At 39.1% G+C, this 12,726-nt stretch overlaps 1 protein-coding gene across 2 annotated transcripts; it reads left to right on the top strand.

The window, feature by feature from the left end:
• The first annotated feature begins 2,629 nt into the window (after nt 1–2,629).
• LOC110116549 (pentatricopeptide repeat-containing protein At5g39350) lies at nt 2,630–6,986 on the top strand. Of its 2 annotated transcripts, none has more exons than XM_028691841.1 (3): nt 2,630–4,841; nt 5,018–5,095; nt 6,925–6,986. In XM_028691841.1, the coding sequence occupies exon 1, from the start codon at nt 2,666–2,668 to the stop codon at nt 4,814–4,816; it is 2,151 nt and encodes a 716-aa protein (XP_028547674.1). In that variant the 5' UTR covers nt 2,630–2,665; the 3' UTR covers nt 4,817–4,841; nt 5,018–5,095; nt 6,925–6,986. The 2 variants fall into 2 exon arrangements, with proteins under 2 accessions (XP_028547674.1, XP_028547675.1); XM_028691842.1 differs by lacking the exon at nt 6,925–6,986 and having other exon boundaries at nt 2,630–4,642; nt 4,707–4,841; nt 5,018–5,092.
• Nucleotides 6,987–12,726: the final 5,740 nt, after the last annotated feature.

The raw sequence follows: 12,726 nt of genomic DNA, 5'->3' as shown, positions 1-12,726 counted from the left end.
ATTTGTCATGCTTATCATCTTTGCTGGTAACAATTACTGAAATGGTTAACCTAAACATAAATAAAATGGGTGAAAAGAGTCCTTGTCCTTGTCACTGCAGGATGCTGGTGCTTAGAGATTTGTTCCGGATCTTTCAATGACCCATGTTATCTTGTTTTATTTTCTGTAGTGACAAGCTTGATAAGTTTTATTATTTATAATTTATGAAGATATCAATGTTCAGCATTGAAGATATCAATGTTGACCCATTTTGCCTTACATATTACCTTCTAATTCCTTTCCGTTGTCAGAGTTTATAAGTCCTACTCCATCACCTATTGCATCTTTAGCCTTTTTTCCCTTACCACTCCCTTGTTCTCTTTGTGGAGAGCTTGTTTGAAATGGCCAGATTTGATATGGTTACATTAAATGAAGACTAATGCATAATGATTTTTTGTGCTAGGTTCATATTACTAAGAATACTTTAATGTTTGCATGCATTATGGACATGATGTGTAAAGACTAAACTTCTTACCCTGATTTAGGGTATAGGACTTGCTATTAATTTCATCTAATTTCAGTCATTTGTTATGAGCTGTTAATCTAATTTCATGGAGGAGGCAGAAAGTGTATTATAGTACTTTCTGTTCATGATTCCCACACGATATCAAAACTATGCTATGATAGAGTTTTCAGAAGTTTTGTTGGAGCTTTAGTTTTGATTTCTCATGCTGTTTCTACCTCACTGTCCTGAGAAAAATAATCATATAGCATTTGAAATAAAGTTGTTCATATCAATTTTAAGGTCCGCTTTTGCAAGAAGTGCTACTGTGGCAATTGTGTAAGCATCCTAAAGCCCTTGGTTCATTTTTTGCAGAACTCTGTATTTTTATCCAGTTACTACATTTATCAGATTCTCAAAATATTTTCTTGTACTATTTGTTTGAGATAATTTCCTTTTATTTCTAATCGCTTAAACTGTCATCATAAATAGCTTATTACCACTAGTTGGAGTTGGATATATGCATCTTAAATAGCTTATTTCACCGTCCTGGAGCATATCAAGTGATAAAAGTAACTTTGCCATGGCCCTTATAATCATACTATGGCATTGGGAAAAAGATTTTAATGTCAATTTTCATGCCCGTTTTTGCATGATGCAGTTGTGATACGCATCCTAAAGCCCTTTGTTCATTTTTTGCATAACTGTTTTTGTTTTCCAGTTCAAGCTTTTGTCAAATTCTCAAAATATTTTCTTCTTCTAGTTATTGTTTGGGACAATTTTCTTTTATTTCTAGTCAATTAAACTAACAAAATAAATTGCTTATTTAACCTTATATAAAAGAAATTAGGAAAATACAATTTTTTAATTCTTTGTTTTCTGTTTGCTAGAAACATGCTATTTATGTACTCAGAAACGGCAGATGCTGATTTTGGTCGCTATATTTTGATGCTAATGCTGGAGCGGAATTTGTGTTTGGAATGGATTTACAAGGGGCTGAAGACCCCAATTGCAGGTGTATAAAATTCCCTATGGCATGCACTAATGATCGCAAAGCTACAGGTGTGGGCACTCCAAGTGTTTGTGCAAGTGCCTCAAAGGCTGTAGAAAATGCTCCTTTCTCTCTCGATTGTACTTGTGTAACTTGAAATAAGGTGTTTCTTCTTCTGAACTAATACTAGCATTTTTTTTAATCCATTTGAACTAATGAAGAAAATATATTTTGCAATCATAACTTGAAATAAACTCAAGATAAATCATGCGTTTTTATTTCATATTTCATTTATTTCTTTTAATGTCAAAATAAATTATTACAAATACATCGCTTTTACTTTATTCTAGATATACCTAATCAAACAAGGGAAACAGTTCTCTTGCATTTATTTTGCAGACAACCAAATAGTCTCAAAGTATTTGGAATACAGGACATTTATTTTACATTATATTTATTTTACACTGCATTTCTTTTTCAGGCAATCAAACAGCCCCTAAATTTGAACAAATTTTATTCATCTTCATATATGTAAAGGTAACAAGGTAATTTGTTGTCAAACATCAGCATCAAAGTAGTTCAGCAGTAATACTAAAACAAAATTGACTGATTTTTATACAACAATTTTAGAAAGCAGCTTTCTATATAACAATTTAACAATATATTTTATAGACAGCTGCAGTCGTCTTAAACACATCCTTACTATTTTTTTAAGCAATTTTTTAAAAAGTAGCTTTTAAAAATAGTAGAAAAAACGTCTCAAACGAAGTCTTAAATTGTTTACCTTACATTGGCCTTAAGATTCTCATGTGTATTGGCCTTCCTCTACTTCCAAGAAGCTTTGAATGAGAAGTCCCAGTCTATGATAAAATAATTGTTACTATTTTGTGACAAATTTATTCTTCATAAGATTATTGACGACCAACTTTTGATAGATATATAAAGTTATAATTAGTTTGTGAAATATGTTATCAGAGAATAATTATTTACGTTTTAAAATAGTTATAATCTTATTATGAGTTCTTAATTTGTTGATTGAGAGTTTTAGTTATTAAGAATTTAGACCGTTAATTAAGAAATCTTAAATTTAATAATTTACTTTATATTTGAATCTATAATTAAATTCGCCTAAGTTGACAGAAACCATCAGACCTTAAAAGCCAACTGGACTGACCTCACACCTACACTATCGCATGATCTTGATTCGGAAGCTGGAATGCTGCAGTAATCGATGCCAAAGAAGCCCACGCGCAGCGCGCGCTTTTCAAACTCACAGCCTGAATGAATCTTCTCCGACGTCGTCAAAGCCACAGTGGGTGCCAAACCACCACCAGCATCTAAACTGGCAGCAGCTAAAAGAATCACTTGCCGAGGCAATCTCTACTCGCTGCTTCTCTTCCAAACTCCTCCAATGCCTACATGCCCGTGTCGTCACCTCCGGCCTCCGCCACAATCTCTTCGTCTCCACCCTCCTCATTGCCAAATACTTCGCCTTTGGCAATGCCGGCGCCGCCCGGCTCCTTTTCGACGGACAATCTGGCCGGCCCACAAAGCCTCTTCTTTGGAATTCGGTTATCAGTGGATACCTGCGTTGCGGACTTCCTCGTCTCGCGCTCGACGTTTTCCGGGAGATGACGGCGCTTTCGTCGACGAAGTGCGAGCCGGACAGGAACACCTTCCATCTCGCAATTACCGCGTGCACGCGTTTGTCGGAGTTCGAGGTTGGTTTCATGATTGGAGAGAATGCGCAGATCCTAGGGTTTGATTCAAATATTCTTGTTGGGACGGCTTTGGTTGTTCTGCATACGAAGGCGGGTAAACTCGAGTCTGCGCGTCAGGTGTTTGATAGAATGTCACTTAAAGATGCCGTGTCCTGGAATGCTATGATTTCTGGGTATTCGCGAGCTGGATTGTTGTCAGATGCCATGGATCTATTCAGGAACATGAGGCTTGTTGATGGGATTTCCGCTACTGAGGGCAGTTTGGTGAGCCTTTTTTCTTGTTGTGGGGATGAAGATCGAGTTCGTAATGGTGAGACTCTTCATGCACTTGTGGTTATGACTGGTTTTGACAGAAATCTGGTGGTTTCGAATTCCTTATTAGAAATGTATTTTGAATGTGGTTGTTTAGAGATTGCAGTTCAATTGTTTGATATGATGGTTTTCAAGGATTCAGTTTCATGGTGTACTTTGATTGGTGGATATGTTAAGAATGAGCAACCTTCTGAAGCTCTGAAGACATTTTATTGGATGCTCTTTAACACTCGGATTTCTCCCACACGGCCATTATTGCTTAATGCACTTCTTGCTTGTGCGTCCATGGGTGATTGGGAAACAGGAAAACAGATCCAGATGAACTACTTGTCAAACTATGATGATGAAATGGCTTCTGATGCTTCTCTAATCACCGCACTTGTATATATGTATGCAAGATGCAGAAAGATGGAGATTGCTTTTGAATTTCTTGAAACAGATTCAAGAGTGAAAGGAGACGGGATTGCATGGAATGCAGTGATCAAAGCATGTACTGAGGTAGGAGACTTTCACCAGGTGTTTGAGCTTTCACTTAAAATGCAAAGGAGAGGAATTGCTCTTGAACGAGCTACCCTCTTAATGTTGCTTTCCATTATCTCAACAAATTCGCTATCAAGAAAAGGAGCTGAAACTCATGCTTTCATTGTTAAGAGGGGATTTGAGTCTGAAAGAACTATCGCAAATTCCTTGATTGATATGTATGCCAAATGCGGAAGCCTTGAAAGCTCATACAACATCTTCAAAGGCATACAAGAGAAAGATGTCGTCTCATGGAGCTCGATGATTGGAGCATATGCTTCGAACGGGAATGTAGAAGGGGCTTTTGATCTTTTTGCCCTCATGAGGGAAGAAGGAACGACGCCAAACCATTTCACGTTTATCGCACTCTTATCTGCTTGTAGCCATGTAGGATTTGTGGAGAAAGGGAGGGAACTTTTCGCATCCATGGAAAGTTATGGTTTAAATCCGAGTATCGAGTATTTGACTTGCTTGGTCGACATGTATTGCCGTGCCGGGCTTTTAGTTCAGGCACATGATTTGCTGAAGGATGTGAAGCTAGAGGCCAGCTCAAGTTCTATTCTTTGGGGAACTTTGCTTAGTGCTTGCAGAATGCATGGAAATTTGGTGATTGGGGAGGTAGCTGCTAGTCATCTATTCTATTTGGAGCCAGAAAATTCAGCTAACTACTTGATGCTTGCAGATATTTATGGCTTGTTGGGCAAGACAGAGAATTCAAATGCTGTTTTGAGATTGTTGAGAGAAAAGGGATTTGAAAAGAAACCAGGCTGTAGTTGGTTTGACGCTGGCTAGATGTTTTGTGCTAATTATGAGAGTGGTATATAGATGAACTTGATTCATCCTGGCAGCTATTGTTTGGCCAAAAGATTGCTTGATTGAATAGAATTAACAGCATCTCACAGACTTTTGATTGGAAAAAATGCCCATTTATGATTTTTGTAAAGGATTTCTTATGTCTCATCGCTCCTCTAATGACTTTTCCTTGTCTTTCAGGGAGAGAGATCAATGAACATGAGTTCTATGGATGCTTGCTACAAGAGAGAGATGGGTTTCGCTTGAAAAACTCTTATTTTTGGAGCTGTTTGGTTGTCTGAATTAGGAGTGTAAAGTAAAACAAATACATACATTTACTAAATTTGATTGTTTGGTTAATTTTGAGCGAAACAAAACGAAACCCTTCAAAGCATTAGGCGGTGTGTATTACGGAACTGTTTTGCGCGAATTAGAAACCCGCTCATATTAAGCGGGTTCTAAATTCGCTCGACGAAGAATTCCTTCGCTTCGTTGCTGTTCGGCTTCATTTCTTCGCAGGAGTTGTAAGATTGCACGAGAGGCTCTTCGGCTACTTCGTTCTTGTTTCGACTTCGCTCCTTCGACGACGTTTCCTTTACCTGTCCGATCGGATGTTGACGGGAGCTCGCAAGTTCTAAAGGTAACTTTATCGCTTTCGAGAGCTTCTTCGGCCATTGCATTGATCTTCTCCGGATTCCAGAAGCCGAAACACATGGAGCTTAGCAAAAAGAGTGAGTGATAGAAACAGAAGAAAGGGCTGCACTGCATGCCGGACTCCACTATCCGTGTCCTTTCCCTTTCCTTCTCTCCCTCGCTGTCACTCATTCTCTTCGTCTCTTCGTCTCTCTCTTTCTCTCTCTCTCTCTCTTCTCTCTCTGCAGAGAAACCTTCCGCTTCAATCGAAGGAGCGTAACTTGAGTTAAACCTTGAAGCTTCATTGGAAGATACACCGGCGGAGCTGTCGAATTCAGGGGAAATGGCGAAGCTGGGCTACAAATTTTGTATCCTCATATTGATTGGTTTAGATTTTGCTATCTTCCGGGTTGAATTCTTCCTTTGCAAAGTTATAGCTGCTCTTTGATGGTGATTTGGTTTTTGGATGGGATTGAGATGGAGAATAGGCTTTCTATATCGAGAACTAGCGGCTTATGCTTGGCTGATTTTGTTTTCTAGATGATTGCATACCCCGTGATTTATCCATCATGATTATCCATTAACGTGTATTTATGTAGACTATTCAAGGAGAATCACATAATGCATTGTAGTTTGAAGCAATCTTTGTTTCATGGCGCGTTAGTATGTTTTCTAAGAAATTGCCCGGTGAATATTATCTGTCCAAGTGTTTTCCTATGAAACAGAGACTGTTAGCTGGATTGGCCGCTGTGATAAGTTTACTCCAGTGGATTCAACTTTTATTGATTCTTGTTGGAATCTCTATATGAACTAAATGCTTTTGCAATTAGTTTGAAGCAGATGATCACTTTACTGGTTTTGAGTCCCTGTGAATTATTCTTTTGTTTTTCATGGTCTCTCTCTCTCTCTCTCTGCATAGTTATATATGATACTGGTTTTTGTAGTTAGATGAAATAATTGTCTCATTTGTGGGATTATCACATAATAAATATTTCCTCTATTTTTTGTTGTATATAATTCTAATTATTTATTATACTCATAAGTATCATCATTAGTGTTGTTTTATCTATTTTTGAGATAGGAAGAATTAATGCTAAATGCATCAAGATGAGTTTCAAAGCTTTGAATTTGCACTGAGATTATTGCTGTGAAGTTTAGGATAATTTTATATCTTATAATCTAAAAAAAAAATTATAATAAGATCGTACAATAAATGAATACACTGATTTATATTTTATAACATCAAATAATATTAATTATTATAAATATTTTGTTTTTAAAAATATACTAGTTGTAATGCTAGAATAAATTATTAAAAAAAAAATAGTTTTGCTTTACTCTGGATCTATCAAATCAAACAAGGGAAACAATTCTCCTGCATTTATTTTGCAGACAACCAAATAAGTGCAAAGTATTCAGAATGCATTAGCATTTATTTTACACTGCATTTCTTTTTCAGTCAACTAAACAGCCCCTTTGTCCCTCGCGATTACTTTTGAGAGACATGCATGCTATGCTGTGGGATGTGAGGCTTTCTTGCTCGGGGAAGGCTTACTCAGTCTCTTCAACATAGGCTATAGTTGATAGTATGGGGAGCAGGATTAAACTATAAAAAGAAAAGATGAACCTTGCTAGGGCTCATGTGCAAAAAAGTCTTATGAGTAGCTAGTATTAGGCAAATTCTCACTAAAATGGCCCCCCAACAGGAAGTGGTGGATAAGATATCCATTCAAAACGCTTTGAAGGTACACAAGCACTAAAACCTTGATGGAAACCTTGTGTTAAGAGGCTCTTCATCTTCTTCAGAAGAGAGGTCAGCCCTCTCTTAGGATACCGCGCCATTGCCCACAATTGTGAGCTCAACAGTGTCAATTGTAGTAATTGGCGAGTTACTTGTCTCCACTGTTGCCCTAAAATCAGTCTTGATTCTCTTTGCTGGGGTAGCAACAGCGAGTTCAGGGACCCCAGTGTGAATTGGGCTTTGCCATCAACTTCCTTGCTCGGGGAAGGCTTACTCAGCTTCTTTGCTGGCCTATTTGCTCCGCTTGTATGAATGGTGACCTTCTTAGATGCCTTCCCTCGAGACATAGATAAGTCAACATTGTTTATATATGAACACTCGTACGTTCTAAGTCACCAAGGGAATAGAGTAAAGTTTCTTCAATGAAGAGCCTGTATTTATAAGGTGCTAAGGGAGAATTGGTGTCACATCATTGTCATCAATGCAAAATCCATGCAGAAATCGAGGTATAATAAGAATAGGGCAATAACCCTGCAGTGACTTTCATGTTTGATATTGTAGAAACATAATCATCGTTTCTTGTAAGAAGTCATAGGAGAACAAAGTGTAAAATCTTTATTAATCAATTATTATGTACAGATAGATTTCCTGTCTTTATATAGAGCAGGAAGAAGAGAGAAGTAACAGTAATTACAAGTATATCAATGATATTCTAGAATACGAGCTTATATAAATGTGTATGTAAATACATATTCTAATATGCCCCGTCAAATTGATGGGTCGGGAATGATCGTCAATTTGAGTCTAAGCTCTTGAAACCTCGGCGTGGATAGCGATTTGGTGAAGATATCGGCTACTTGATCTTTTGTGTTGATTGGATGAAGAATGATGCGATTATGTTGAATGTGATCGCGTACAAATTTCTGATCTATTTCAATGTGTTTCGTCTTGGAGTGAAACACAGGATTGTTGGCAAGTGCAATTGCCGACATGTTATCACAGTATAGTTTGGTTGGATAGTTCTGAGGAATGTCAAAATCTGTAAGCAGCCTTCGGAGCCAGATGATATCCGAGGATAGAGCTGCTAATGCTCTATACTCAGATTCTGTAGAAGATCGAGAGACTGTCTTCTGCTTCTTTACTGTCCATGAAATGAGTGTGTCACCCAAAAATGAGCAAAAACCGGTAGTTGATTTCCGAGTCAGAGGATCACCAGCCCAATCCGCATCTGAAAACGATTTCAAAACAAGATCAGTTTTTGTAATGGGTAAGCCAAAATGTAGAGTGCCTTTTATATATCGCAACAGACGCTTGAGCAAATAGTAGTGTTTGGGAAGAGGTTGATGCATATTTTGAGATAAGAGATTGACACTATAAGAGATGCCGGGTCTTGTTAGTGTCAAATACTGAAGAGCGCCTATAATGCTTCGATACAGGGCTGGAGTTTCGGTAGAGGTGAGACGACCGAATTCGGGCGGAAGTTTTGTACATGTGGGGTTAGCCAGCGGATTACAGTCAGCCAAATTCGCCTGGGAAAGAATTTTCAGAGCGTATTTTGCCTGAGATAGAAAATAAGAGTTATTAGTTTTAGATATTTTGATACCCAAGAATTCACTTACAGTGCCCAGATTCTTCATAGTAAATTCGGTATCAAGTTTAGATAATATGCTAGAGATATGAGCTTGATTATTTCCGGTAATCAAGATATCATCAACATATATAAGTAAGAAAATACTGACTTGAGCCTTTTTATACACCAATAAGGAAGGTCGGATTGGCTGTGTTGGAAACCAATGGTCAGCAGGAAAGCAGTAAATGTGTTATACCACTGCCTTGGAGCTTGTTTCAAGCCATATATGGCTTTGTTCAGGAGGCAAACATGGTTCGGTCGAGTGAGATCTTCGAATCCCTTGGGTTGTTTAATGTAAATAGTTTCCTCCAAACTACCGTGCAGAAAAGCATTTGCAACATCCAATTGGTGAACCGGCCAGTTGTGGTATAAGGCAAGTGCTAGCATGATACGAATGGTAGGTAGTTTGACTACCGGACTAAAGGTTTCTATGTAATCTGTACCAAATTCCTGATTATTGCCTTGTGCGACTAGTCTTGCCTTGTATTTAGCTATAGAGCCATCCGTATGAAATTTCGTACGGTAAGTCCAGCGGCTGCCAAGAATCGAAACATTAGGCGGAGGTTCAACTAGACGCCAGGTTCCCTGTTTTTGAAGAGCAAGTATTTCGGTAGCCATAGCCTGGCGCCAATGTAGGTGTTTGAACGCATCAGAAAAGGTAGTGGGATCTTGTACAGTCTCCTTAGAATTGTGAAGATGAAGCAGATTGAGACGATTTGGTTGTTTAAGAGAGCCAGTTTTGCTTCTCGTTGTCATAGGGTGCTTGGAAGGGATTGATTGTATTTGACCAGGCAAGTTCCTGGATATGTTTATCGGAGGGGGTTGAATGGGACTGCATAGATGCTGCATTGACTGCTGAGAGGAACTATTCACGTTTTGCTGTAAACAAGACTGTTGTGAGACCTGTGGAGGAATGCTTAGAGAAACAGGTGTAAGCAGGAGAGGACAAATATAAGAGGAAACAGATTGAGTATTAGTCTTTGAAGACGAGAAAGGAAATTTAGTTTCATTAAACCGAACATGCCGAGATACCAATATTTTGTTTGTGAGCATGTTAAGGCACCGATAGCCTTTATGGACTTCGGAGTATCCAATGAATACACATTGTTGAGACGTTGGCTGCAACTTTGAGCGCATCTGTGAAGGTAGCAACGGGTAACATTCGCAGCCAAAGATCTTTAGCTCAGTGTAATCAGGTTTCTTGTTGAACAGTAGTTCGAGAGGCGTTTTGTTGTTTGTAACAGATGACGGTAGTCTATTAATAAGATAGACAGAGGTAGTTACTGCATCTGGCCAAAAAATATGAGGCATTGAGGCGGTCAGAAGCAGTGTTCTTGTGGTTTCGATAATGTGACGGTGCTTTCTTTCGGCTAATCCATTTTGTTCCGGGGTGTAAAGACATGAAAGCTGGTGGGTGATGCCTTGCTGTGTTAGATAAGATTTGAACGCATTGTTAACATATTCAGAACCGCCATCTGTTCGTAGTATACGTATCCGATGCGAAGTTAATCTTTCTAACTGAGTTTGAAAATTAATAAAAATAGAAAATACATCAGACTTATGGCGTAAGGGAAAAATCCAGGTATATCGAGAAAAGTCATAAAAAAAAAAATAACGTAAAATCTAAATCCTTGACACGAGAGCGACGGTGCCGGCCCCCAGACATCAGAGTGAATAATAGCCAGAGGTTGCGTTTGGCGCTCAGGACAATTATCAAAAACTAGCTTATGACATTTGGAAGCATTGCAAGAATCACATTGAGATAGCTGCTTATGCATTTTTAAAAGAGGATTACAGGTAGAAATGAAATCAAAAATACGCTTATAAGGGTGTCCTAGTCTATGGTGCCACGTATGAGCAGCCGAGGTAGCTGCAGTGAGCGCCTGATGAGTTGTCGTCGGGGTTGTCATAGGAATATTGTACAGTCCACCGTTACACGGTCCGCGGTACAAAACTTGATCCGTCTCCAGGTCCTTCAACATGAAACTGGAAGGATCAAAGATAATTGAAATATTGTTATCTTTCGTTAGTTGGGAAATAGATAGTAAATTGAATTTAAGAGAGGGAGTATGGAGAATTTGTGATAATTTTAGCTTACGAGATGGGGTCGGGAGGATACCCGCCCCAGTGTGAGCAATGTTGACGGAATTGCCATCTCCCACTGTTATGTTGTCGTGGCCCATATATGGTTGAGCCATAGAGATATTTTCCAGCGAATTTGTTAGATGAGATGTGGCGCCGGAATCCAAGAACCAAGAATTATTCTGAGTATCCGATCCAGCAAGCAGAGCAGTTTGTTCCGGCTTGGATGATGGAATATACTGGGGATTTAACCTGTGCCAACAGGTTTGAGCCGAGTGACCTTTCTTGTAACAAATTTGACAGAAAATGCCTGCATTCAGATTGGTACGATTCGTCATGGGAGCATTGTAGAGATATGTTGGACGAGATCGATTGTTGAAATTGGGCACGTTCTTGTTTTTGGATCGGCGACCTCGACCTTTATTTGTGAACAGAGCCATGTTAGGATCATGGCCTGTCGCATAACGAGTAGCATCAGCAGCGAGATTAATTTCTTCGCTCAAGAGAAGAGGATAAATTTCATCGAGAGTGAGAGATAGGGATGTTGTTCGAATGGTGGTCTTGAACGATTGATATGGTTGAGGAAGACCATTTAGAATGTAGTGTATGATATCTTCCTGATCGACTGAAGATCCCGCTGCCGCGATTTGATCAACAATTTCTTTAATCTCTGACAGATAGACTGTCATGGAGTTGTTCTTGAGGGAAACATTGTGTAATGCGTTCTTTAATTGAATAACCTTCGAGCGATTCGTGGCTTGAAAACGTGTTTCAAGTGCAGCCCAGATTTGGGCTGTAGATTCGAGCGAGATAACGTAAGGAAGGATGGACGCCGAGATTGTTGAACAAATGGCCGCGGATAAATTTTGATCCGTCAGGAGCCATTGAGAATAGACGGGATTAATGGAGGAGGAGCCGTCCGACGTCTGTAGAAATTGTGAGGGGGGCGTGATGGAAGAATCAAGAAAGTTCAGAAAGCCATTTGCTCTCAGTGTTTTTAGAACCTGGGATTTCCAAATCAAGAAATTTTCAGGAGCAAGTGGCGATGTCACCAGATTCCGCAAGTTCGAGACCACGAACTTGAGCGTGGCCGGAATTGCAGATTCATCCGGTTGCAGACTGGCACTGCGATCTTGAAGGCGAGATGACGCTGAATCATTCATAGCTCGGATCGATAGCCTTTATCTGATACCATGTAGAAACATAATCATCGTTTCTTGTAAGAAGCCATAGGAGAACAAAGTGTAAAATCTTTATTAATCAATTATTATGTACAAATAGATTTCCTGTCTTTATATAGAGCAGGAAGAAGAGAGAAGTAGCAGTAATTACAAGTATACCAATGATATTCTAGAATACGAGCTTATATAAATGTGTATGTAAATACATATTCTAATAGATATTCGATAGTTGCACTTAGTATTTATTCATTCACACGCCCTTTTTGTCACTCGTTTATTGAATGATTAAGTGAATCAGAGAACTAAATATATACTCGCATATGACTTTACATATTCCTAGCAGGTATTCGGTTGGTTAAAAGGAAAACACTCACATTCAGTGGGCCACATAGAGGAATTGACCTAAGGAATATCACTAGATTCACGCCCCAATTACTCGAGCTTACGGAGGAAGGTCGCCACTCCTGAGGAGGCAATGAAGGATCCCATCAACTGGCCACTTACCTCATGGAAGGGAGGCAACAATCAGAACTTGCCATCACCCAGGGTGAATGCCATCATCTCCCACAAATCCAAGTTCAACTACGAAAAAAGCGCTTACTTAGAGAGCCCCTTAGCTCAACCCACAATAACGAGTTGATCG

The sequence above is a fragment of the Dendrobium catenatum genome, unplaced genomic scaffold, assembly GCF_001605985.2.
Source record: "Dendrobium catenatum unplaced genomic scaffold, ASM160598v2 original_scaffold_76227, whole genome shotgun sequence".
NCBI classification, from domain to species: domain Eukaryota; kingdom Viridiplantae; phylum Streptophyta; class Magnoliopsida; order Asparagales; family Orchidaceae; genus Dendrobium; species Dendrobium catenatum.
The sequence above is the reverse complement of the archived record's forward strand: the minus strand, read 5'-3'. Positions and strand labels throughout refer to the sequence as shown.

Coding starts and splice junctions, on each gene's coding strand:
- LOC110116549 (XM_028691841.1), top strand. CDS start 2,666: ATGATCTTGATTCGGAAGCTGGAATGCTGCAGTAATCGATGCCAAAGA.